This window comes from Emys orbicularis, chromosome 5 (genome assembly GCF_028017835.1).
Source record: "Emys orbicularis isolate rEmyOrb1 chromosome 5, rEmyOrb1.hap1, whole genome shotgun sequence".
Classification (NCBI taxonomy): Eukaryota; Metazoa; Chordata; order Testudines; family Emydidae; genus Emys; species Emys orbicularis.
In genome coordinates, this window is record NC_088687.1 from 76,223,282 (window position 1) to 76,250,571 (window position 27,290).

Sequence of the window (27,290 nt, forward strand, 5' to 3'; positions counted from 1 at the left end):
AGGGAATCAATGCAGTTTTGGGGATGCAGGATCAGGCCCTTAATTTGATCTCAATTTCAGAATTTGGCTTTATGCTTCACTTGTTTTTCATCCTGCGCTCTACAGAAGCTCTTCAATAACGCTGTCCTTGACACATAGCATTTGAAGTCTTCTGTCTTAAAATAACAAAAACAAAATACTTTTGGCTTATTCTTAATGATTTGTGTATCTATAACTATACAAATCATCTTGACCACACTAGGAAAAGAGCCAAATACTTTTCAACTGTTCATATTGATGTGTTGAAAAAAACGTTGATAAGTTTATGTAGTCTATTGCTGGCAACAGGTTTGTCAGGCCACAGTGATCACAGCTGTTTAGGGTGCAGTCACAGGGTGGCATTAGCCTTTTAAGAGGGAGTAGGGTCAGTGCACCTTGTGCTGGGTCAGATGATCCAGATTAGGCTTTAAAAGAGGGTACCTGGGCCTGGGAAAGGAAGAGACCTGGTGAATTAGGGCTGGTAGAGTCCCCTAACGGGAGACAGGGAGAATCTGAAAGGAACTGTTTAGAAAAAGGGCCTCCAGGGAGAAAAGCCCTGGGTGGCTGTGCTCAGGGAACAGGACACATGAGCAGGAACAGCAAAACTGACAGACACACCTGGGAGAGGAGGCAGTGAGAGCCTGAGAGGTAAAGGGGAAAAGTATCTGTGAGTAAAAGCCAGCGTGAGCTGAAGAACTGGTTTTGGTTTTTTTGGACAATAAAACTGCTGAAGAGAGACTATGTCTTTTGAGAGGTGGGGAGAAGGCCTGCCTTGTTACATGTCCATATGAAACAAAAGAATCTTGTTAGTATTATGATCATTAGTAATTTATAATTATTGTATTTATTTTGCATATACATCTATCTGGCCCATGTTCTTGGCACTGTACAGAATATAAAATACCACCCTCTGAAAACATAAGCACATTAAAACAAATGAGAGGATCCAACTTAAAAAAAGGGGATATGAAAAGGAGTGGAAGGTGTGTATAAATATGGATCAAGGCTGATCATTCCAAAACTGCTTTGCGGAGAAAAATGGTTTTAAGGTGATTTTTTCAAAAGTAGGTTGGGACAAAATAAAACAGATGACTGTGCAGAGAGTGGTCCACACTGTTGGGCCATGCACAGCAAAAAGCATGACCGTGACCTGACTGCAGATGTGATACTGGGACCCTGAACAGTGTGCACAGTGTGGCTGCAGACTGTGTTCCTCATTCTGCAACCTGTTTCATAGGGGCAGTCACATGTCCATACAGAACTCCGGTGAAGCGACATAAGGATTTGCCCACACTGAACAAATTGTAGTATGAGGACCACTGTCAGTAAAAAAGCTTACAGAGTAGGTAGCCGCTAAGGAATTTAAAACTAACAGAGCCAATTTAAATTAATTGATCTACTTCATAGACAACCAGTATAAAAAAAGTTGGGGATAGGCACAGTGTAGCTATGGTCGCTTATACAAGTGAACAATCAGATTGATGCATTCTGGACAAGCTGCAAATGGCTGAAGTTTTATGAAGAAAGAATTAAAATAATCACACATTGCTTCTGTGAGGACTATCATGTGATAAAGGTGCAGTTGATAGAATTTATGAGGCAGAAGACAGAAACTATGTGTTTATATTAAGTCTGACATCTTTTTCCATGGAAAGAGCATTCATATAAGTGACCCACGTTGTTGTTTTTTTAACCTAACTCACTACCTCTGAATGAATCTGTGCAAACAGTCATGGGATGTTGTTATGAAACGTTTGTGAGATCTGTTGTGAAATGCTGCATAAAAAGTAAATATTATCCAGAGCTCAGTAGAGAGGTTTATTCCTGAATGAGGACATGCACAAAATCACAAATCACAGGAGTTGACTGCTTTTTATCTGCAATGGTTTAAGTTAAAATTTAAAAAGCTGTATTCTTTATCCTCAGAATTTAAGGCCAGATTCTGATCTGAACAATAGCAACCTAAATTCAGACTAGTTCCATTGTACTGCAAAGTATCTATTGCAGATCACTCAGAGCAGAAACTTATCACTTTCATGTTGAGAAGAAAGATGCATTTTTGAGTCTGCCATGAAGCTTTATTAAACACTTTAAATACTTTATTAAGTAAATACTCTACTTTATTAAACACTGTACTTTAAAGTTTTTTAATACATTACTCATTAAATAACCCGTATCTTATGCAGAGGCTTTCATACAAAAGTATCACAAAACACTCAGTGACTTCTTTATCCTTTCTTTACTATGTGCCAAGTCCTAAAGCCAAAGGCACACACTGGTAGTAGTATTTCACATTTGCAGAGTGAGAAACAGATCCTACTTGAGTCAGGCTTGTAAGGGATCAGAAATAGGCTGCCCTCCAGAAACCTTAATTGCACAGTTATAGGTTCAGTAGCCCAGGTTTGTTCAGGTTGCTGCATGTTATGATAGTGTAGAATGCTGACAGATCCCCCTCCTTACCTTGCAGTTGCTCCTGATCTGTAACATCGCACTGAATGAAAAGAGTCCTCTGAGCTTCAAACTGCTCATCCAGGGCAGCTTTGCTCTCCTCACCGGCTTTGAGGTTCCGATCCACGAGAGCCACCTGTGCCAGGAGGAGGGCGGGGGTGATGCACGTGAGAGGAATGAACACAGGCAAGGAAAAGTTAGAGGAACATACCATACAGCCCTCTCCCAGCCGAGGAAGAGACGTGTCTAAGGCCCCTCTTGCTCCAACCTGCACACCCCAGCTGCACGCTTCGCGGGAAGGAAAACTTGCCCGGGAAGGGGCCCGAAGCCGGGAGAGCAGCAGGTAACTACAGCGTGCAAGGAAACTGAGGAAGGGGCTGTTGGCTTCCTCGAAGGCAGCAGCAGCCTCTGTGGAAGCGACCCCCTAAGAAGGTGAGAGTGGCTCAGGGATGGCGGGGTGTCCCCCGGCGCCCCGCATGCAGCCCCCGGGTGCTGCGCCAGGGACACACGCGCTTACCTTCGCGCCCTCCTCCAGCAGTGCCTGGACAAAGGCTCTGCCTATGCCCTGCGCCGCGCCAGTCACCAGAGCCACCTTGCCATTCACGTGCATGGTCGCTGCTTGCTAAAGGTTGAGCGCTGCGCCGGTGTCTGTCCGTCCCTCGCCTGGGTTCGCAGGGCTCTGGGACGCGAGCTCTAGCGCTGGGTATTTATAGAGTCCCTATCTCCTTTATCTTCCCTCGCAGCCGTGCCTCCGTGGGCAGCAGGCGAGAAGGAAGCTGCCAAGCACACTGGGGATGGGGAACCTAACTCGGTGTCACCTGCCCCGTAGTTCACTTCCTCCCTCCCCCTCCTCCTCCTGACGCCTGCTGCGGCCCCTTTCCCTTCTCCTGGGACAGCGCTGACACCCGCCCAGGGCGTGTCTGTGGGGTGGCTCAGGTCACTTCCCAGGAACCCCAGGTTGACAGGGGCCAGCAGGGGCGCTTTGCACGCTCAGCTTCCCCCTCTCGCTGTTACGTTTGTTTCCCAAACAAACAAAGCGCGAGCTGCAGACTCTGGGGACAGGTCCTGCCTCTTTTCTTCCCCTTTGCGTCTGGACAAATGGCGTGAGAACAAGTTAGGGGACTTTTGATAAGGGCTGTTGGCAACTGCTCAGGTTTTATGCGTTTTGCTTGGCCCAATTTGTATCAGCAGCAGGCTAAAGAATTGGAACAAGTTTCAGATCCCGAAACAATAACAAGCGTGGAGTCTCTCCTCAGACTCCTAAGTGCATTGCTGGGTCCCGTGCCATCAGTCTCTCCTCTCCCCCCCCCCCCCCCTTTCTAACAGCTGGGGGAATCTCATGTGTGTTCATACCTCCCCGTGGTCATCATGTCTCTGCCACTGCTTTCTAGAAATGCTCGAACTATCAGGTTACTAAGGTAAATAATAAGATACTTTTAAAAAGTGTAATTAAATCTGCCATAATCTATCACAAAATATAAGCCAGGTTTTATTAAAGGAACTTTATTTATAAAGTACTGTCTGCCTCTCCACAGAAGACACAGCTGCCTGAAGAGTTAAAAATGTAAAATTAACAACAAGCAAACCTGAAATAACATACTTCTAAATAAATAAAGTGCTACAAAGCCAACCAAAGTAGTTTCAGTAAGAAGAGGGAAACATGGAGGCAAATTTGTGCTTGGTGTAACTCCATGTAAATCAAAGTATTTACACCAGGAGTGAATTGCTTGCATTCCTGTAGTCCCATTGACTCCAATGGGAGGTTTGGGTGTGCAGGCATTAAGGATTAAATCCAATATATTTTATGCTTTTTTAATATATAGATCGATACAAAATCAGAATAATTTTGTAGCTGGCACACACATTTCTTATGTATATAGAGGGTCTAGTACTTTGTTTATATAGGCTGAGCTGTACACCTAGCTGAGCCCCTTGGCCCCCTCCCTGACTCCTGCCCATGGTCAGAACTCTATGATTTTGGTGAAAGTCAAAAAAGCAGGCTCCAGTTTTCCCATTTTCACCAACATCAATCTGGATGTGGGGTGGGGTGAGGACTCTAGTTAGGGTGTCGGATGGATTGGGGACAAGGGACCCAGCTGGGGGAGCGTGTTGCTAGAGTGGGGATGAGGGGTCTGCATGGTAGTAGTTGGCCAGAGTGGTGAAGGGAAGGCCCAGCTGGGCAGCAGATTTCCATTAAAATCTGGCCCACAGAGTGCCCACTTGGTGCTGCAGGCAGAGGAAGATCTCTGGTGCCCTACTCTCTAATATAAGCCTCACACTAAACCCAACTCTGAGGTCTCTGTCTCACCACCATAACCAGAGTGACCAAGTGGTGGTTTTGGTGATAAACAAAAGTTATAGCACTACAGACGGGGAAATGCCATTGAGTTGAAGATAGGGCCTCCTTTTGGTTGGCCAAATATTTGAGGAGATATATTCTATTAGAATGTAATTGTAATTTTTTAAAAAGCCAAACTATTAAATTATCTTAGTACTAGTACCGTAAATGAGAATGATGGGTGTCTTTACCTAAATTAATTTTTAAAAGTCACTATTCTGGTTTTATGCAGTATATCCAATAGTATATTTTAAAAACCTCATTGCATATTTAAAAAATTTCATTGTATGTGAGCACCACTGCACATTGGTTCTGACAAGGGCTAATCCCGCAAGGTGCTGAATGCCCTCAATCTTGGGGTCAGGCCTTGAATGAGTAAAGAAGGATTTTCGATAACAGTTGAGTATTGGTGTTGAAGTATCCCTGCCCTCTCTTTGCCTGATGTAATTACAGGAGAACCTTTAAACCCCCAATAGTTGGCACAATCTTTAAACAGTACAGTAGTATGGCAGCTGGGAATAAAAGCAAAACAAAAATATGTGAACCCCTCCCATCCTCCCCTCTTCCAATTTTGGCAACACACACTATAAGGAGCTCTCTGTTCTATTGACTTGACTATCAGATCATACAGCAATGAATTTAGACTGTGTTTTTAATGTATGTATGTTGTGTTCTAAGGCACAGAGTATATCAGGACTGTGAGAAGGCTATTTAACAAGCTAGGATGTTTGATTAAAATTAGCAGATCAGCTTACCAGAATAACTCATTTCTGTTAGGGTTATAAGGATTTTAGTGTAATTGTAATTGATAATATTCTGTCAGTCTCATTAAAGGGAAACTCACAAATAGTTCAGGCCCACACTTTTTGGTATTTATATGAATGCCAGGTCTGGGTTATCCGTATTTGTTACATACCACTGATATGGTAGAGGGGGCTCTCAGAAGCCCCTTATTAACATCCTGTGATCCATTGAAAGGGAAGGTTGGGGCGATATCTGTGTTTTAAATGATGTCTCAAACTTCTCTGGTTTAAAAAAGAAGAGCATAAAGAAAACATTGTTTGGCTCTGAAGGGGAGGAACTTTCAAAAATAATGAATGATCAAGAAGGTTACAAGGCTACATACTTGGCCCCCTCCTCTTCTTCCTCTACGCTCTGTCTTTATAGTTGACCTCATTCACAAACATGAATTGAAATATCTTCTTTAAGATGACTGCTCACAGATCTAACTCTCTACTCTATGTCTGTCTCCTGTCAAGCTAAAATCTTTGCCTTTCTTTCTGACCTGTAGGTGTCCAGCTGCCAGATTAACCTCGACATGCCAAAACAGAGTTCCTAACTTTCCCCTAATTTCCCTTCCTGCCTCCAAGACCTCCTTTCTTAGTTACGGTGGACATTACCACTATCTTCCCCCTGCCTCAGGCATATAATGTAGGCATCTCTCTTTAGCCCCACAGTTCCAGGTTATAGCTTGTCATTTCTTGCTGTGCTCCAAGAGCCAGCCTTTCTTCTTCATCAACATAGCTAAAACTCATCCAGACCTTCACCTTATGTCTCAGTTCCTGCAGTTCCTCCTCTCTGACCTTGACAAATGCCGTACTGCCCCACTTTGCATTCAGAATGCTGCTGCAAAGATCATTTTCCTGACTCATTATTTTGACCATGTCATCTCTCTCTTTGCATCCTTCCACTGGCTCTGCTTTTTCCATCATGTAGAACAGAAATGACTGTCTTTATTTTAAGGCATTGTTTATCTTCAGCCTTTCATCTCTTATACACTATCAACATGTTGACTTCTGTCTCTGCTCTACCAATAATTTTGATTGCTCATTTATCAATTTTTTCAAGAGTCTTTGCATGTTCTTCCATGCTGCCTCTTATGCATGAAAGGAGCTTACTGTAAACAGCCTCAGCACCACTTCATTATGTTCCTTCATATCCCTCCTTAAACTCTCCTCTGCCATGATGCCTACAAAAATCTTGACAACAAATGGAATCTGATGTGCTGTGATGATTTCTAATCCTTCAGAACTGTTACATTGTTACCTTGTGCTCCCCTGTCTTGGTGTTGTAACCACTTCTTGTCTCTCATTTTATACTTAGATTGGAAACTCTGAAGAATGGACCATATTACACACACTCACACATAGTAAAATGTATACTTACTAAGGAGCAATTTGGAGAGGTACTTCTAAAATTACATGCCTGAAGGAAGCAAATGCAGCTTCTGTGCAGTACCACAAATACCAAAATAGTCTGATGGTTTCTTAATAAGAATTTGGATTCGTATCTATTTTAGGTACTGTACTTATATGACCCCCATCACTATAATATCTAAGCACCTCACAATTTTAATGTATTTATCTCCTCAACAACCTTGTGAGGTAGGAAAGTACAATTATTTCAATGTTATTGCTGGGGAACTGAGGCACAGAGACTAAGGCCCTAAGCACTGGACCATCTCGCCTCTTTAAACTGAGTCTAGCATGTTAGACCATGTGGCCACACTGCCAGTCATAGCTAAATGATACTAATATTCCTGGCATCCCCTTGAGTTCTCAGTTCTCTATTCCCAGTGACATTGTTCAAATCACTGGTAGAATTGTTTACCTCTGATTCTCATGGCTGAGGCAATGGTGTGTGGTAACATGCCTTTTGGCAGATCCCTGTCCTGGTTTTAATTTCAGTTGCTGGTCTAGTGAATTAGTCTTTAGTGGTTCTGACATCTCTGACAGTCCCACAACAAATAAGATTCTTTCTGAGATTATTGCTCGGGTTGCAAACATCAGTTAATTATGCTGTCTGAAATAAAACTTAGCTGAAATATTTAAATACTGTGGTGTGATAATTGTTGACTTTCTAAGTCACTGTGTAATAGAGATACCATTCAGAGTCCATACTATCACTGAACTTTGGAATATCAAGACTCAGCCCATTCTTTATTGCATTTGTAAATCAATAAATGCCCCATTAACGAAGGTACAGTAATACCACAACTGGCACATGATCTGAAACATACCACTTGAACTTTGGACTTTGCTGCCTAGAGATACACATTCTGTTTTCTTTTACTGTGTTCATTTTCAGGTAACATACAAGCTCAATAACAAAGACAAAACAAAGAAAAGTGCACACTGAATTGAACAAAGGGACACTTCAACATTGCTGTTGCATGCCACTGCATACACTTGATGGAACAACAGATATGTTCTGGATCTCCATAATGTAAATAAAATCAGTCTCTGTGACCAAAAAGACAGAATTAATTTGTGATGGTCATTATACACTTACTACAATCCACTGTCACATCGAGAACCAGGTGGTCCACCACTCTGAAGCAGGACATAAGAGGTGTGTGTCAAACCCAATCCAATATGCTGTTGCTAAAATAATCTTCCTTGTCAGTCATCTGGGGCCATAACCATCATCTCCCCCTTTTTTGAATCCCTCCTTGGGCTCCCTATTGCCCTGTGTATTAAGTTTAATCTTTTTGCTCTTGCTTTCAAGGCACTAGCCCAGTTTCCATCTCTAACAACTCTTGTCATCGTTTTTCCTTGGTCCTCCACTATTCCAGTGACACCAGCCTCCATGCCTTCTTGGTTTCCTCCTTGCATTCACAGCTGTCTGTCTTCTGCTGTGCATGTAGTGCCCTCTTTAAACCTACTTCTTTCATGTTACCTGGGGGGAAAAAAGTTTTTGATTACCATAAAAAAACAAACAAACAAAAAACCCTGAAAGAATAATCCAGGCAGCTACATTGCTTGAATAGCCAAATGGTCATGTTATTGTAATTCTTCTTCAAATTTTCAAGAACAAGGATAATTAAACTTTTAGATTGGAAAGTTTTCATTAATTTTCCTGAAGGTCATGATTCACAGTACCCCATGAAACGAGCCAAAGCTGGCCTTTGGGTTCTGTAAGAACCCTGGCTGAAGTCCCACCATTTCTGGGACAGTTGAAGATTCCACTACACACACTTCTTGCATAACAGTATCCCAAAGAATCATCTAACTGCACAATGCTGTGGACATGATGGGTGGAGGTTGTTGAAAAGTAATTTAGTAAACTAACCCAAAGATGCTAAACTGGGGTATGGATGATGCTGCTGAGTCCAGTGAGCTATACTTTTCCCATCTGTGTGGGTGTGTAGGGAGGGAAGAGATGACGTAAGGAAGCTCCCCCCTCTCCCCCCTCCCCCCACACTCTTGCACAGGGTATGGGCACAATACATTTGAGTCTGGAGAGACTGTTTCTGGTCAGAACAACAGGAGGTGTTAGTCTCCAAAAGGTCCATGTAGTGGTAAAACTGACTCATTGCAATGTCTGGCAGAGCTGACTGAGTACCAAGGAGTGTACTTGCTGCAGTCATGCAAAAGGTGATGGAATTGCTGCTGCAGCATTTGCTAGCTAGAATTATTCCTGGGGCCCTTGTTATAGCTTGGTCTTCCTTCACCACAATGTGGCCAATGGTACAAAAGACAAAATATTGCCCTAAAGATGCATTTTACTTTGGAAACACTATTTATAAACAATTTATCATTAAAGGTTACTCAGGCTAACATCTGCTTGTTTTTTTGCAGCATTTAGTGTTTTTACTGGAGCTCTAGCAGATAAACACAAAACTTCCTTTTCCCCAGGACTCTTAAAATGGCAACTTTTATGAATTCAGCATTCTGTTTTAATAATAGGATTTGTCATATCTAATCAGGTAGTGGTCCATCTGTACCCTGACATTAGACCGTAAAGGTGGAAAAAACTCCATTAGGGACAATTATGAATTGTAACACACTCTTTTTCCTAAACCCCACTTCCCTGCCGGCAGGTATATGGGATCTTGGGGAGCAATTACCACACAGGTGGGGTGCCAATTAATTTCTTTATTAAGAAAATGCAAAAACAGGGAAAATTCAATAGTGAGGGGTATGGGGTTTGTTAAAGTAGACAATTGGGGAGGGGTTTCTTTTAGTAAATGGGATAGGGGGTTTCAATAGTGGGGTACAATACAGTTGGTAACCAATTAACACTGAAGTATAAATGTAACAGGTAGCTAACAATTTCTATGTAAAGAGTGTGTCACAGCAGCATATAACCAACTAACAGTATGGGTAAAATGTGTTAAATAACCAACAACTTTAGGTAAAAAATGTGTCACAGTGGTGTAAATGTAAAATGTGAGGTGTGTTAGAGAGAAAAGGGGTAACCAATGGGGTTTTATGCTAGAAAGAGAGAGAGCAGACAGGCTGCAAGTTTAAACAGCAGACAGAAAGAGAGAGAGAGAGGGGAAGAAAGTGGTAGAGAAGTGAGGTTGGGGGAAGAGGAGCACGTGGTGGAGCAGAGGCCAAAAGCAGAGGGAGATTTAAACTCAGGGAGACACAGAGAGCAGACAGGCTGCAAGTTTAAACAGCAGAGAGACAATTATACAAAACACAGCAAAATCTTATCTATGATTTAACTTAACCAAAACTACACAAATTAGCAAGTAACAAAACACAATGCAACAGTTCTTTAAGCCTAACTTACAGGGTACAATGCAAGCAATTTTCTAAACCTAACTTAACTACAGCTATGCAAAATGAAATTACAACTTATCTAGACTAAAGGACAAAATCTAACCTAATGGGTGCACCTTATACTAGGGGTAGTTCTAGAGGGCAGAGTGGTGTGTGCCCAGGATACAGCTCCAAGGGGGGAGGGGGATTTAACTAGTGGTGGCTGCAAGCTGGCAGCCCAGGATACAGTCCAGGAAGGCACAGGCTTATTTCTAGCAGCAAAGGCGCTGCAAAGCAAGAAACAGATTATAGATACAGACCAAGGAGTTTAGGAGAGGTTTTAAGACACAGACCAAGGTTTAACTTGAGTCTGTGTGCTGGGGAAACAGAGCCAGCAGCTAAAGTAATAAAAGTATAGAAAGTTTCACAGAGGGATTCTTACCAGTCCCCAAGGCAGCAGCAAAGGCAGAAGCAGCAACAACATCAGAAGAAGCAAGGAGGGCTCGGTACGGTCTTGATAATCAGGAGGTCTCTCAGGCAGCAATTCGTTCTTCGTGGGGGGGGGGGTTAAAAACGGGGGTACGCTCAAAAATAAAACGAGAGCGGAGAAAGGACCCCCCAGAACTCCTGACTGATCAGACCAGGTAGCAATGCAGGAACCTTTCTGATCTTTGTTTCAAAAATGCCTGTTCTTAAAGGCAATCTCAGGCAGTTTCCCCACCAGTAATCCTGATAGGCTCCTTCTGTCACAGGGGAGGAGATACAGGGAAAAACTGCAGGTGAGCATAGAGACATGCCTGGGCAGAGTCCTGGACCATAGGCGTGAGTTCCCACCTCAGGACTCAAAAGCACATGAGGCCTATGACTCATGCCCAGGATCTTAAAAACACATTAGGTCTTGCAGCTCTGGACATTGCCTACCCTACACCGAGCCCAGGTTTAACAAGGTGATAACAGGACCAACCCTTTGAACAGGGCAGTAGTCCCACTTAGCACGCAGCACAAGTGGCCATCGCTTTGAGAAGGGCAATGGCTCTTGGTAAACAACTTAAGGGGCCCTCCCTTTGAGAAGGGCAGTGGCCCTGGTAAACAACTTAACAGCCAGGGAGGGGCGGCCACAGGAGGAGAACAAAAACAAAATGGAGTAAGGGGACAGCTGTAAGAAACAAAATGGAATAGGGGGAAAGCTGTAACAGACATGCCCCCCTGGTCGACCTGAACGGGCTGTGAGGGGAATGTCCCATGCAAAGACCAAAAAAAATGGAAGGAAAAGGGGTTTTACAAGTTGTCGTCTTCGTAGTATGGAGGTGGTGACTTGCTGCTGTGCAAGGGGATGGAGGAATACCTCACCTGCAAAGGCAGGGCTGACACAACCTTACAAATCAGCTGCTTGACCACTGCTATCCCCAACAAGAAGGTTACAAGAACAATAGCAACAGTAATAAGCCACTGCTTGGCGGACTGAGCCCAGGACCCCAGACCCCAGCTGGACCACTGAGCTTGCCACCAATCCCACTTATTACGCTCTTCACGAATCTGGACGGCAAAGGAGGATAGTTGGTCAGCCACGGCTGAGACGTTGTTCCACCCAGGCTGAAGGCGCAGGCAACATTGTCCCTTAAAGCGAGGATCGAGGTCCTCCAAGGCGACACAAAAGTCTTTTTGTAGGATGGTCTGGATCAGAAGGTGGTTCTGCTCGGCGTAGTTAGCTAGGATAGTGAGGGCGTCGCTGGTGGTGTTGCACATGAACAGAGGCCGATGAACCCAGTCTGTGTTGTTGCAGGCTGAAGCTGGATGCTGTGGAGTAAGGTTCGTGAGGGGGAGGAACTCCCAGAGGAAGGGGGACCCTCCCTCTGAGGCCTCTGGTCTTGTACAGGCAACGCAATCGTGTGATGGGGGGACATCTGACAGGTTCCCGATGAGGACCTCCTGTAGGGCGTAGGCTCTCAACCAGGCAACCAGGGGTTTTCTCGAGGTGGGGCGGCAATCATGGCAACTGATTCCTATGAAGATATAAAAGAAGAAGTGGCCCATCTAGGGCCTGTTATGACCGAACACTAAGCCAGTTGTGGTGGACCAGGTCAGGCTTGCCCCGTCCATCTATTTGAATATGATAGGTGTTAGGGAACCGGCCAGGTGTGATGATGGTGGCTGCTAGTGGAGTGCAGGTTCCCTGGGCATTGGGAATAGAGACCCACACTGGCTGAGAAATACTGTAGGCAGGTTTCCAAGGTTCCCGTGGTTTAGGAGCGATCTTTGGCCATCGGCTGTATGCTGCATTAAGGGAAATGAGGGCTTGAGGCAGGACCCGGTCCCACCCCTTGTAATCAGGGGTGCCAAGTATGGCCCGAATCTGGGTCTTCAGCATTCCGATCCGTCTCTCCACGACTCCGTTGCTTTGGGGGTGATATGGCAGGTGGGTGTGAATACGCACCCCCCACTGAGACACCGTCTGGTCTATAGCTTTACTGGTGAACGGTGGCCCTCCATCGGTCTGGATTTCTTCGGGTGCCCCCCAGGCAGCAATTACCTGGAGAAGGGCTACAGAAACATCTGGTGCAGTAGATCGCCTGAGGGAAGAACACATTAACTGGCGAGACCCTAGGTCAACTATTACAAGCCCCTTTGGATACCGTTTTGCCCCCGGGAGGGGGCCAATGAGGTCCATCTGCCAGGTTTTACCCGGGCTAAAGTGCTCAGGGCTATAAGCACCATGAGCATAGACAGGCTTGTTAGTGACTCATGCCCGTTGGCAGCTTAGACACCCTTGGACAGCTTGGGTGCACTGCTGCCTAGACACGCTTGACGTTCGTCTCCCTCGGTTAGTCAACAGTTGATGTAGGGCACGGGCAGGCAGGTGCCCCCACTCTTTATGGAGCCAGGTGATGAAGGGATCGCTGCAAGAGATAATGTTAACCTGGGATGTGTTACACTTATATTCTCGGAGTTGTAGATCCAGGCTGGAATGAAGAGGGTTACTGTCAGACCTGTGTGAAGGACAATGAGTAACAAACCATGGCAGCTTGGACTGCTCTGCCAGTTGAGTAATCTGTGCCCATGTTTCTTCATGAGCGGTGGGCCGTCCTTCTCCCACCAGAATGGACACGCAGTAGCTTGAGTCCACTCCCAGGACCACGCGTGTTTTTGGGTGGGCTGCCACAATGTGAGAGGCTGCCAACAGGACGCCTTCTGCTTCGGCCTTCTGAGCTGAGCTGGAAAAATCTAAGGGTTTAACTTTGAGGGTGTTACAGGTAGCACACAGCATTCCTGCTCGGGGAGAAGGCGATGTGCCCCCATCAGATACAATCCAAGGGGCATAGGCACTCAGTTGGGCAATAACCCCCGGCTCAGTGGGAGCTGTGGTGGAGGAGGACTTGAGGGCCCAATGTCCAAATACCTCTTGGGCCTGATAAACAAGTCGCTCCCAGGTAGCAGGGGCTCCCTGGAACTGGGGGGCCGGGGTGAAGGTGAGGTATGGGAGAAGCTCCACATGAGGCCCCTTTAGGGTGCCTGTGGCAGATTTACCCCATGGGAGAGCACACTGGACAGCAAGCATGGCAATGCCCACAGGCCCATAACGATATTCGGGTCCTGACAGCTTCCGGGCCTGATTGTGGATAGGGAGGTCCTCTTGGGACACAGTCACGGCCACATGGTCTGAGGACACAGTGAGGGTAATCTCAATAGGGTTGGTGGGATTCCATCGAGCCAAGGTGGGCCCAGAGCCCAACCAGGCAGCCAGGGAAGACACCGCCTGCTCGGCCTCTGGTGTCCAAGGGGTTTTAACATTCCTGGCATATCGCTGCAAAACAGATAGTTGTGGTAACAAAGCAGCAGGGAGAAACTGTCTGTGATAGTTAATTACACCTAACACATGCTGCACTTCACGTCTGGGGGGAGCTACCCCCAGGGGGAAAGAATTTGTGAGTGGGTGGTAAGTTGAGTGGCGTAGCTGTCCCTTCTCTACAGTAAAACCTAAAAACTGAAAGGTAGAAGTAGCAGTGAGGACACTTTTAGGCAAACTGAGGTTCCACCCATCGGTGGATAAAGTGGCCTGAACCTGTTCAGTGACCTTTTGTACTTCAGTTGGTGTGGTGCCAGTTATAAGAATGTCATCCACGTAATAGATAACGTGAATGTTGGGGAGGGATGGTACCTTCTCTAATGTGCGGGTTAGGGCTTCGCTGGCATAGGCAGGTGAGTTTTTGTACCCTTGGGGACATGCTTGCCATTGATACTGGGCTCCCTGGTAAGTGAAGTTTAACAGTCCCTTGGGGTCATAGAGGGGGATCTGGTAAAACATGTCTTTTAGGTCTATTGTACAGGCCCATTGGTTAGTGTCATCCAGTAGGATGCGTTCTATAGTGGGGATATCCCATTTGGCAGCGAATGCTACCGACCGTATGTGTTTGTTAGCAGCACGATAATCTATAACCATCCTATACTCATTGGTCTTGTGTGGTTTTGGGATTCCCCATGCACTGGAGAAGTATTTGCTCGCTGACACACGCCGAATCTTATTATCTTTAAGCAGTGTCTCAATGAGCTGGGCAATGTGTGGTTGACCTTCTGGGGCTGTGGGTATGGGTCTGTATTTCCAGGGTGTGGGGTTGAGCAGTTCAGGCTCGTGGGGGGCACTGGCACCCAATAGGGTGACTGGTAGTGCATCGAGCACGGCTTTGGCCAGTTTAAAACGCCGTAGCTCCTGAACCCCAAGGAGTGGCATGGGTCCCACTAGGGCCCGGAACGTTACTGGTGTGCGGCCTATGGATGCGTGTACCTTTACTTCTGGGCGGGGTTCTGTGCTGTTGAGGCCTTGCACATAAATGGTGTGTCCTGTGGGAGTGTGAGGGACGTGAGGAGGAACAATGGACACCTGTGCCCCCGTGTCCAGCAAAAAGGGGATGACGAGACCCTTGTCAAAAACTAGCGGATAATAGGGGCGGGGGTCCCCTTGCCGGGTGCTGGCCGCCTCCGAGCACCCAGCCATTACCCGTTTTTTGGCTGGGAAGGTTCTGGGCGCTCTTCCCATCCCAGAGTTATGGCCAAGGCTCTTTGCTGCTCGCTATTGAGCTTACGTACAACCTCCTTAGTGAGGCCCTTGTACAATAAGAACCCAAAGATTTTGCGTTCTGTAAATGAATGCTGTGAGTATTGGGACCTGGGTTGTGAACTGGTATGTGGTGGGGGTGGACTGGCGTGTGGTGGGGGTGGACTGATGTGTGGTGGGGGTGGACTGATGGGTAGAGCTTGGGCTGAGGGCCATCTTATTTTCTCGAGGGCTTCATAGAGTCACCCAATGGGGCGCCCAGCATACCCCCTTAGCCACAGAACTGCCCCAGTGTCAGGGGTGGTACTGTTATCCATGGCTAAGTCAATGGCAGCTTCGTCTATGGGTATCTCGGTGGGGTCAATAACATGCCTAAAGGCATTGACCTGGTTAATCTGGGCCTGAGTAAGTCCGAGAGGGTGTTGGGTAGGGGACCATAGCATGATGGACCCCCCTGCGATGGCACATCTCAGGGAAGAGATGTCCTTGACGCTTCCTCTGGGGACTTGGACCCCTTGAAGGGAGTGCAGTGAATGGAGGAAGGCCAGGGCTGGGGCAGTCAGGGGCCATGCAGTGTTAGATATCACCAGGCTCCCTGAGAGACCCCTGGACCAGCTACTGGTCCTGGCTAATACTATGCCCTCTTCCCTATCCACTAACTCCTGTCCATTTTCCAGAGCCAGGCGGCCTAGCCACAGTAGTGGTGGCTCATTGGCCCCCCTAGCGGTTCTGAGATGAACTCCTTCATCTCTGCTTTGGAGCGGGGTCGGAGTTCTGTCACCTGTGTGGTGTTGCCCTGGTCATCAATCTTTATACGACTGATGGATACTGGCAGGGCTTCACCAGAGGTGACAGTGGGTGCAGGTTCATGGGCTTGGGCCTCTGGAGGGGCTGAAGGTAGGGCTGGGTATAGTGGGGTTGTCTTGAGGGGAGATGAGGCCTCTGGGTGGGTATATGGGGGTGGTTTTTCAGGGGATTCATTGGGACTGGGCAGGCTAGGGGTCAGTGGTGGTCCCTCCTGGTTAGGCTGGCTGGTGGCCTCCTTGGCCAAGGTCATTAGGGCCCCATGGAAAACAATTAGTTTATCAAGGGCCTGAGCCAGGATCTCATAGGTAACTGTGGCTACCTTTTGGGGCTTATATACATCATGCCACAGTTTCTTGGGCTTTCGAATTTCATCCAGCTTCTGCACCAGTTCGGTTAATATCTGGTGGGTGGGGGACCCCTGCAAAATTCGAGGTTCAGGGGCGAGCTTAGATGGGGCCCCCCCGCAGGCTTTCATGACCCTTCCCACCTCTCTCCAGAGGCGGGTGGGATCTGAATCTGTGGCTGGCTCTCCTGCCTTAGTGCAGACTGGCCGGAGGCTGGAATCAGCAGGGCTGGCCCTGAATGTGGGGTGGCAGGTTAAGAGGCACCCCACATCCGTGAGCCCCAGGTGGGTGGTATACACCCTGGAGCTCTGGCCTTTGCCAATAGTACAGACCCATTCTAGGGCCTCAGGCTGCTGTTTACTTTGCAGCAAGTGGTATTGTAGGTGATTGGTCTGATCTTCCTCTGTCCCAGAGGTCTTGGCCTCTTTCCAGGGACAGGGAGGGCAGTAATTGTTACCCCAAGATCCTATTCGTGATGCCATGTCCCTGCCAGCAGGTATATGGGATCTTGGGGAGCAATTACCACACAGGTGGGGTGCCAATTAATTTCTTTATTAAGAAAATGCAAAAACAGGGAAAATTCAATAGTGAGGGGTATGGGGTTTGTTAAAGTAGACAATTGGGGAGGGGTTTCGTTTAGTAAATGGGATAGGGGGTTTCAATAGTGGGGTACAATACAGTTGGTAACCAATTAACACTGAAGTATAAATGTAACAGGTAGCTAACAATTTCTATGTAAAGAGTGTGTCACAGCAGCATATAACCAACTAACAGTATGGGTAAAATGTGTTAAATAACCAACAACTTTAGGTAAAAAATGTGTCACAGTGGTGTAAATGTAAAATGTGAGGTGTGTTAGAGAGAAAAGGGGTAATCAATGGGGTTTTATGCTAGAAAGAGAGAGAGCAGACAGGCTGCAAGTTTAAACAGCAGAGAGAAAGAGAGAGAGAGAGGGGAAGAAAGTGGTAGAGAAGTGAGGTTGGGGGAAGAGGAGCATGTGGTGGAGCAGAGGCCAAAGGCAGAGGGAGATTTAAACTCAGGGAGACACAGAGAGCAGACAGGCTGCAAGTTTAAACAGCAGAGAGACAATTATACAAAACACAGCAAAATCTTATCTATGATTTAACTTAACCCAAACTACACAAATTAGCAAGTAACAAAACACAATGCAACAGTTCTTTAAGCCTAACTTACAGGGTACAATGCAAGCAATTTTCTAAACCTAACTTAACTACAGCTATGCAAAATGAAATTACAACTTATCTAGACTAAAGGACAAAATCTAACCTAATGGGTGCACCTTATACTAGGGGTAGTTCCAGAGGGCAGAGTGGTGTGTGCCCAGGATACAGCTCCAAGGGGGGAGGGGGATTTAACTAGTGGTGGCTGCAAGCTGGCAGCCCAGGATACAGTCCAGGAAGGCACAGGCTTATTTCTAGCAGCAAAGGCGCTGCAAAGCAAGAAACAGATTATAGATACAGACCAAGGAGTTTAAGAGAGGTTTTAAGACACAGACCAAGGTTTAGCTTGAGTCTGTGTGCTGGGGAAACAGAGCCAGCAGCTAAAGTAATAAAAGTATAGAAAGTTTCACAGAGGGATTCTTACCAGTCCCCAAGGCAGCAGCAAAGGCAGAAGCAGCAACAACATCAGAAGAAGCAAGGAGGTCTCGGTACAGTATTGATAATCAGGAGGTCTCTCAGGCAGCAATTCGTTCTTCGTGGGGGGGGGGGGGGTTAAAAACGGGGGTACGCTCAAAAATAAAACGAGAGCGGAGAAAGGACCCCCCAGAACTCCTGACTGATCAGACCAGGTAGCAATGCAGGAACCTTTCTGATCTTTGTTTCAAAAATGCCTGTTCTTAAAGGCAATCTCAGGCAGTTTCCCCACCAGTAATCCTGATAGGCTCCTTCTGTCACAGGGGAGGAGATACAGGGAAAAACTGCAGGTGAGCATAGAGACATGCCTGGGCAGAGTCCTGGACCATAGGCGTGAGTTCCCACTCAGGACTCAAAAGCACATGAGGCCTATGACTCATGCCCAGGATCTTAAAAACACATTAGGTCTTGCAGCTCTGGACATTGCCTACCCTACACCGAGCCCAGGTTTAACAAGGTGATAACAGGACCAACCCTTTGAACAGGGCAGTAGTCCCACTTAGCACGCAGCACAAGTTGCCATCCCTTTGAGAAGGGCAATGGCTCTTGGTAAACAACTTAAGGGGCCCTCCCTTTGAGAAGGGCAGTGGCCCTGGTAAACAACTTAACAGCCAGGGAGGGGCGGCCACAGGAGGAGAACAAAAACAAAATGGAGTAAGGGGACAGCTGTAAGAAACAAAATGGAATAGGGGGAAAGCTGTAATAGACACCCACCAGTTATGCCCTAAAGCATGAGGGTTTATATTCCTAATTTTATTTATTTGTTGTGGGAAAGGAGCTCAAACATTTAATTTTCAAAAAGGAATGAGTTAATGTAAGTTAGTCACATTCCATAGTTTAATGGTAACATTGGCATGAACAAAGGATGTATACAGACACACACACATACCTTTATCTCTATTGGAATGTACACCATCATTTGCAAATTCATTACATATTATGTGTCAGTTAAACATGCAACTACCACAAAGAACTATTATCAAAAATCACAAGTATGGAAAGGTATTAAGATATTCCTATACTGTTTTGATAATTAAACATTTTGGCAGGATGTTTTGAGAGGCACGTAATTCCTTATGGTTAATCTGCAGCTTTCATTCAAACATATTTATAATTACAATACTCAAAGAACAGAGGGGTAACCATGTTAGTCTGAATCTGTAAAAAGCAACAGAGGGTCCTGTGGCAGCTTTAAGACTAACAGAAGTATTGGAGCATAAGCTTTTGTGGGTGAATGCCCACAAAAGCATGGTCTGATGAAGTGGGCATTCACCCACGAAAGCTTATGCTCCAATACTTCTGTTAGTCTTAAAGGTGCCACAGGACCCTCTGTTGCTTAATAGAATAAAAGAATGTTTTTAGATATTCTTGTTATCAGATTAAGACTTTTAGCCTCCTTCTGCAAAGCAGGACACAGAAACCATCCACAACGAGGAACATAATTTTTCTTTATTGCCTTCACATGATCCCATTGTAAATTTTCATTAGCACTATACATCTCCTTTCCTCCCTGCCTTTCTTTGCCCCAATACCTCCTTTTTCACTCCTTCCAATCATCTTTTCCCCTCTTCATTTTCCTGTGGCTTTGAATTCCACATTGCAGCTTTAGTAGGATGCAAGGAACCAGACATCAGAGTGTCACATGTTTTAATTCTTGTCCAAAGTGTGGGGAGAGGTGGTGGGGGAAAGAGGAGAAAGTTTATTTTATAATCAGTCTCTGAAACATTCATCTCTCCCCACTCAACGGTACATTGTCCTGAACATGCAGCAAGAAAGACAAGATGCAAGAGGATGTGCTATAATCAAGCTGTGACTTTATTAACTCACCTGGGAAATACCCAGCAATAAGTCATGCAGATCATCATCCTTTCCTTAATCATTCCCATGTATTTGGGATGGCTGCTATCAGACCTCCCCCTTCCCAACCTGATCCCTGCCCATTGCTGGCACCCCACCACTCTCTCCTTGTATGGGGCTAAGGAGGGTGGGAAAAGGGGGGCTGATTCCCCTCTGTACCAGACACTAGGAACCTCAATCCTCTTTTCCCAGCTTCCTTTAAGGATGCTTTCCCCTAAATCCACTTCCAACTACAGTTTATCAGGGACCTGGACCCACCCTGGAATGAGTACCTGCTGCTGGTCTGTGATGAAAGAGGATTCTGTCTGTAGGGAACAAGGTATAAATAACTTCCCTTCCTCTGTGTGTGGTGGGTCACTGTCTCACCTGAGCCAGCCTCTTCCAGTCCACCCTTGGCTTGGGTAAATACCCCCTTTTCCCACTCCTCATAATTCAAAAGCAGTGGGGAATCTTAAAAGAGCCACAATCTCTTTTCTTCCAGCCAAAGCCCTCCACCCTGCATTCAGGTTGTGGTGAGTGCATTCTCAATAAAACAGCCTAAGTCACCTTTCTGCTGTCACCTCTTCAGAATGTGACATCTCTGTTTAATCAACATTCAAGTGGATTGATGGTCCAGCAATGTCTAAGGAAAGGCTGCAACACAGTTGCTGCAGTGTGTGCTTGGCTATGGAGACTAGGCCAAATTCCAAACTGTTTTTCACCATAAGCAGCCTTAGTAAAATCAGCGGGGTTGCATGGCACTTAAATCACTGCAGTATATGGGTCCATGTCAACAGCCACAACAATGTGGGCAGTAAGAAAAGATGGTAGATAACTCTAGAAAGATGTTGTCACTTCCTCTTGGTGCAGCCTTTCTAGGGATCTCAGCTTCTCCTGACTAGCCCTCTTTGTTTGTGCAGGTCAGTACCTGGACTCTCGCCTCCAATTAAGTCTATCTGCACTGCAATTTTAAGCCTTGCAGTCTCTTGGCTGTTTTCTTGGAGGGAGCCTGATGCAGGGCTGTCACCCCTTTGCTATCTCAGGCCTTTTTGCCTTCCTTTACTTTGTGCTCTCCCCTTTATAGCAGGTCTTGTTTCATCTATTGGTTGTAGCAGTGGGTGCCTACCTCCAGGACTGGCAGTTCTGGCAGCTGTGTGGGGTTACGATCAAGCTGCTTTCTTGAAAACAGGAGAGACTCCACTTCCGCCTCTATGTCCAGTAGGGGGGTTTTAGACCCCATCACTGATGCCCAAATGGCAGGTATCTCTCTCAGTTTGGGCACTCAGAATAACTAGTTAATAGAGGTCTTACAAAATAGTAGATAGCTGTATGGGAGCTGGAAGATCAGGATTGAGGTTCCTTACATATGTAGCAAAGGAAGAATTAAGTCATGAAAGAAAGTATCCTCTATCCGGCATATAATTAAAAGCCCCAACATAAGCAGTGTTTTACAATGTTTGATAATTACAATATTTATGAGCTAAAGGTGCAGAAGAATGTTACATGGTTATTCATGTCTCAGAACATTCACTCAGAATAATTAAATATTACAAATGATAGAAATATGATTTCCAAGATCTGATAGTTTTCATCGTAGTTACACGTTTTACTGATTTAACAAATTTACAAATTAAACGTCCATGCCAAACAAAAATATTCTGAAATATATATATATATGCATTCCATTGTTCATGGTAATGTTAGGATTTCACCATAGACCATGATTTTAACTTACAAATTTATGTCTAAGAATCTGTATCTATCCTGTTTTTTCCATTGAAATTGAAAAATGAATTTAGTTGTGGTTGTCAACCTAATCTTTGTGGCGTAGTGTCTATGAGATGTAAACATGTATTTTATAATATTATCATTGTAAATATGTCTTGGGTAAAATAGAGAACTCTGACACTTTTCGTGCTTAAAAATCCTGGCCTACACACAACTCGAAATGCCAAAGGCTATTTGCATGCTAATGACTCTTACAATTCCTGTTTTGCCAGTCAGAAGAACGGGAGTTAACTAATAACTTGGAACAATTCAAAAAGTACAGGAATGGGAAGGGAGTCAAAGGGGCAGCAAAAGGGTTCAATGGGGCCAGCAAGTAGAAAACTCTGCACAGTGCCCCCTGCTCTGAGGAGATATCAAGAGAGTCAGTGGATGCCATACAATGGATCTCCACACAAAATGTGAGCAAATTTGATTCTGAGGAAAGTGACCCCAAAGTCAGAGAAAGCCCAGCAATAGTCAAGCTTCCACTTCCTGGACTTAGAGATGGCTTAGTGGAGCCATGTCCAAAAATAAAAAGATGAAGGGAAAAGTGAATCCAAAATAGAGGAGCAGGTTCTGCAAGATGCAGAAAAGGGGCTGCAGATTGGTACACTGGAGGTAGGTATGTGTCAGAGTCTTTCTTTCATCACACGGAGGGCAAGTGTTAGAGAAAGTTGTGAAACATGACAACAATGTGCCCATGATTATGGCTCCATTGAGTAGCTACTAACGATATCCTGGAAGGCCATAGAATGGAGGCTGAATACAGGCTTCCCCACCAGGGATCTTTACCCTCAGATGGAGGCAGCAGGTCCTGCCACCTTGTGTCTGGATACAATACAAGGGCAAGGAAGTAGGGAAGGGAAGGAACTGTATGGAGCACATGCATGCAGAGTTGTTCCCTTTGTGTAGTTGGTTGTGGACCTGCTGTTGAACTTTATAAGTTCTCTGTATATGAAATGGTGACTATATGTGACTCCTATACCAACCAGGAGGGATTTGGCTAAATGTGGCTATCCAATCTTTAAGACAATTTGGCTAGAATGGAATTTATTTATATGACTGTACCTTTATTTTATTCTGTACACCTCTTCCAAGGGATGTTTAGAAGCATGGGGGATGAAGCAAATTATATTAACATATTGACTATAAGCTTTGCCTGGTTAAACCAAAAAGTTTGTGGCTGGCCAGAAATTTCTTTCCTACAGTTATTTACGTACTTTAATATAGATTAGTTGTATAATTATAATATATAAGTTTGCTAAAGAGAACATAGAATGATACTGGGAACTAGAATGTTCACTAGGTGTTCATTATGCAGAGAATTTCCAAAAATTAGTGTCTACATAAATAAACTAAAAACAAAAGATATCTAATACCAGTTTAAAGATTAAAGACCTAACGTGAATGTTACTTAATGTATTGCTATCAGTGCAGACCCTAAAGATTAAGAGGAAATTAGTAAATAACTTGGAAACCTGAAGTGTCATCATAACAACTCATAGGCTGCACCCTTCTGATTCAAGTTGTATTTTTAATCAGTTAATTCCTTAGTTATTTGTACAGAATTATGAAATAGGTACATTTTAGTAAGTAATTAAACACAGATTCATGTAACAGTGTAGATCAATTAAGTTCTACATACCTTAAAGAAGTATAACTCCTTATATTACCAAGGGTAAAATGAAGACTCACTGGCATCTCTGTTACAAATGCCCCAATAAAATGTAGCCAAAAATGTCTGGGATTCAGGAGAACAATTGTTATAAAAAGGATTATTACAGAATGCTGTGAAATCAGAAGCCAAAAATAATTGATTATTGCCAAATACTTATAAACAATTTTAGACAAATTGCTTGTGAACTTGTTACATCAACAATTAACAATTTGTACTAGATCACTTGTGGTATTGTTTCTGCTCTCTGGTTGATTGGGTCTTTTAAAACTAGTGAATAAAGAATGACTAATAGCAAATCATTTACTGAATTATGAACTTCTAGTACAAGTTCTCAAATCAACTATTTTTTTTGTTAAAACACAAGATAAACTTCCATCCTCTACTCACTGGTTGTCCCAGACTTTAAGCTCCATGAAGAAATACTTCGTTTCACCCTATAGACCTTATCTACATACACAAGTTGTACAGCTTAACTAAGGTAACTCTCTTATGGGAAGAGGAATAGGCTATACAGGTATAAACACTTTTATAATGGTATAACTGTATCCACATTAGGGATTGTACTGGTACAACTATTTCAATACAATTATATCCCTAATTCAAATAATTACAATGGAACAAAAATCTGTGTATAGATCAGGCCTTACTTACAAATGGTAAGCTGTTGTGACTATCAAAAAGGTACTAATTAATTGCCAGATGTGGCAGTGGAGACATTTGTGATGTGAACATTAGGAATAGACTGAGATTTCTAGCTGATTTAATTACTTGTACTGAACTATAAGATACCAGTAAATTATAAGAATAGCAATATTCTTTGGACAACAGACTATGACTTAATAGATCTTTTCCAACTCAAACTTCTATTATTCTAAAACATACCAGGTGGTGTCACTTCTTCATAGAATTAAAGACTTCTGAAAGGGTCTTTCTCTGGTGGAGAAGTGATATCTTTTAACCCTAAATTATAAAAACTAAAATCTCACTGACATAGCAATGCCGGCATAGTGACTTTGTAATGCAATACAAAAAACTTCTATACAGTGCCATTAAAACTGGCTTCCCAAGGTCCTTCGGAACTCCCTACCCCCCACAAAAATGTGGATCTAGGGCCACAATAAACTCTGTAAAATTAGTAAGAAAATGATCCACAAAGTCTAAGAGAGGCTCCTCTAGCCAAGAGAAATACTAGAGCTAGAAGCCATAGGTCTGCATAATTTGAGTTTAAAGCCCGGAACAACCAATGAGTAGAGGATGAAATTAATATGCAGCGGGTTTAAAACAAACAAAAGGAAGTACTTCATACAATGCACAGTCAACTTGTGGAACTTGTTGCCAGAGGATGTTGTGAATGTCAAAAGTATAACTGGGTTAAAAAAATTAGATAAATTAATGGAGGATAGATCCATCGATGGGTATTAGCCATGCTTTGGATGTCCCTAAATCTCTGACTGCCAGAAATTGGGCCTGGGGAACAGGATGGATCCCTTGATAGATTGCCCTGCCTATTCTGTTCATTCCCTCTGACGCATTTTGTAATTAATTATCAGGGGAGGTGGTTGAGGCCCTGTTATTGTAGTTATTATGCAACAGATAAAAAAAATGATTTAAAAGATGTAGTGATTACTACTCCATTTTGTAGGCTGATTGGACTGAGTGGTCTTTTAGTTATAAATGGCTTACAAGTAAATTTTATCTCAATGGCTTTTGCTATAGTGATATTTTAACGTTTCAATGTTAGTTTAGAGTTAAATATGGGGTTTGGCTGCAAATGCTTCTATAATGAACAGAAGTTGAGGTAATGAATATGTTCATACATGAAAGGAATAACTTCCTTCTAGAGAAAACTGATTGACTGAGATATTATGTTATAATGTTATGCACTTACCTTTACAGGGCAGCCTTAGACCACATTGCGGAAACAAACAAAAAAGGCAGAGCAGTTTTCCGGTTCTTTTGGGAAATTATTTTTATTGATGTAAGTACAGGTTAGCAATGAAAATTTTGAATTATGTATCCAGGTAATTCAGAGTTATAAAATGTCCAGAGAGGCAACCCATATAAAAACTAGAAATGTAATAAAACTTCTATTGGAAAAAAATATATTAGTAAGAAAACCAGCAAGGTTTGCTGGATTATATGAGTTTTCCATGTAACCATTAAAATGTTGCCTTGTCTCACTATAAAGATATTAGGTCAGATATTCAGCTTGTTTGTCAGTATAACTCCATGGAAGTCAGCTGAGCTTTGCCAATTTATACCCTAAGGACCTGACCTATAATTTTTTAAATATTTATACATTTTCTCATCAATAGCATTGTCTTGAATTCAAAGAAAAAATATGAACACAGGCTTATTATTGTATGAGTACATTCTGAGGCAAGTCAAGGAGCAGCTGATGCAGTCAAAGTGTTTAAATCTTACATAGAGGGTGTAATGTACATACAGAGAAAAAGGAGGTAGAAGTAGGCTAAGGTTGTAGAAAACCACTACTAGGAAGTAATACCAATGAATGGATTGGCTTGAATAGCTTGAATTTTATTTATACAAACTGTTTTCTTTATGTTTACAGTGTTTTTTGTATTATAAGTATAAATCCTTATTAAAGCAGACACAAAGCATATATGTTTAGAAGTGTTTATGTGGAGCTGGTAGTGATGCCTAGGATTAAGGTTGCTTGACACTTCCCATTATAAGTTACCCTGTTTTCAATTTCTTGTAACTTTAACATCTTTATCCCTTCGGGGTATAGTTTTCCACGATGGGCGAGCCTGAGGCTGAATTGTTTTTTGAAAGTTGCAGCTAATGGTTTAGTGAGGACAAAAATGAGATTAGGGAAACATAGGCATTTTGGTTATGGCAGTTCAGTGCCAACCTGAAGAACTGGTCTCCATTTCCCATGTGTAAAATGAGGAGAGTAATACCACTTGACCTCACAGGGGTGTTGCGAAGATATATTGATTATGTTTTTGAAGCATTCAACTGCTGCAGTAATGAATGCCATACACTATCCATTGAGAAAATGTAACACATTCTATAGTCACTGCAGGGTTTGTTGGAAAAAGTAGCATGTGACCACATAATTAAAGACTATCATAATATGCACAAGGGGACCAAATTAAAGTTGCATGGGTTTATTTTGCAACCTTAACATTATTTTAATTTAGGTTTGTGTATATAATAGGATAAAAGCTAATAGATAAATAATATTCTGGGAGGAGGGCCTTGAAATAGCTGCCTGTCTCAAAAGCTTCACTTACAATTCTGCTTATCCAAGTAAGATGCGAGGAGAAGAGCCCTAAGGCAACATTTTATAATGCCTCAGACTATTGTTTTATAGTACCATGGTACTCTTCATGACAGTTAATCCTAAAAGTTTGCAATTTCTATTTAGTGTTATCATAAAAGCATTTTATTTTCTAGTGTGGGGTATTGTATATTCTCTTTCCATTTTTATTTTTTACATTGTTCTATTATTTCATTATAACATGGAGAAATCTGAATAGGTTAGAACTGATTCTATTGTAATCAGAACTCTGAAATCTGGATTCAGTCCCCAGAACCAATAAGAACCTGTACGAATGTTTCCATTTTATTTCACCAACGTTGCTAAATTCATAATTTCAACTTGCATTTTGCAGACTGGCTTTCTCATTTAAAAATACCACCTCCATCAGCAAACACTGCTTTTGGAACAAAATTGTGTGATGTAAGCAGAATTTAAAAAGTGATGTTTCGTGTTCCATTATATCAAATTTAGTGTGTTGAGCAATTACATTTAGAAAAATGCTGATGTAGGCTTGCTTTGGAATATTGGCCAAGAAAATATATAAATACCAAAGATTAACACCTAGGGAGAT

The 27,290-nt window shown here is 43.7% G+C and overlaps 1 protein-coding gene across 1 annotated transcript in view; it reads right to left on the reverse strand.

Annotated features, from left to right (window-relative positions):
* Positions 1–3,076, reverse strand: part of HPGD (15-hydroxyprostaglandin dehydrogenase) — a 32,240-nt gene extending 29,164 nt beyond the window's left edge. Inside the window, exons 1-2 of the mRNA XM_065405627.1 lie at positions 2,984–3,076; positions 2,479–2,602 (exon numbers count right to left, since the gene is read on the reverse strand). Coding sequence (XP_065261699.1) covers positions 2,479–2,602; positions 2,984–3,076 — 217 coding nt within the window. The remainder of the gene's footprint in view (positions 1–2,478; positions 2,603–2,983) is intronic.
* Positions 3,077–27,290: the final 24,214 nt, after the last annotated feature.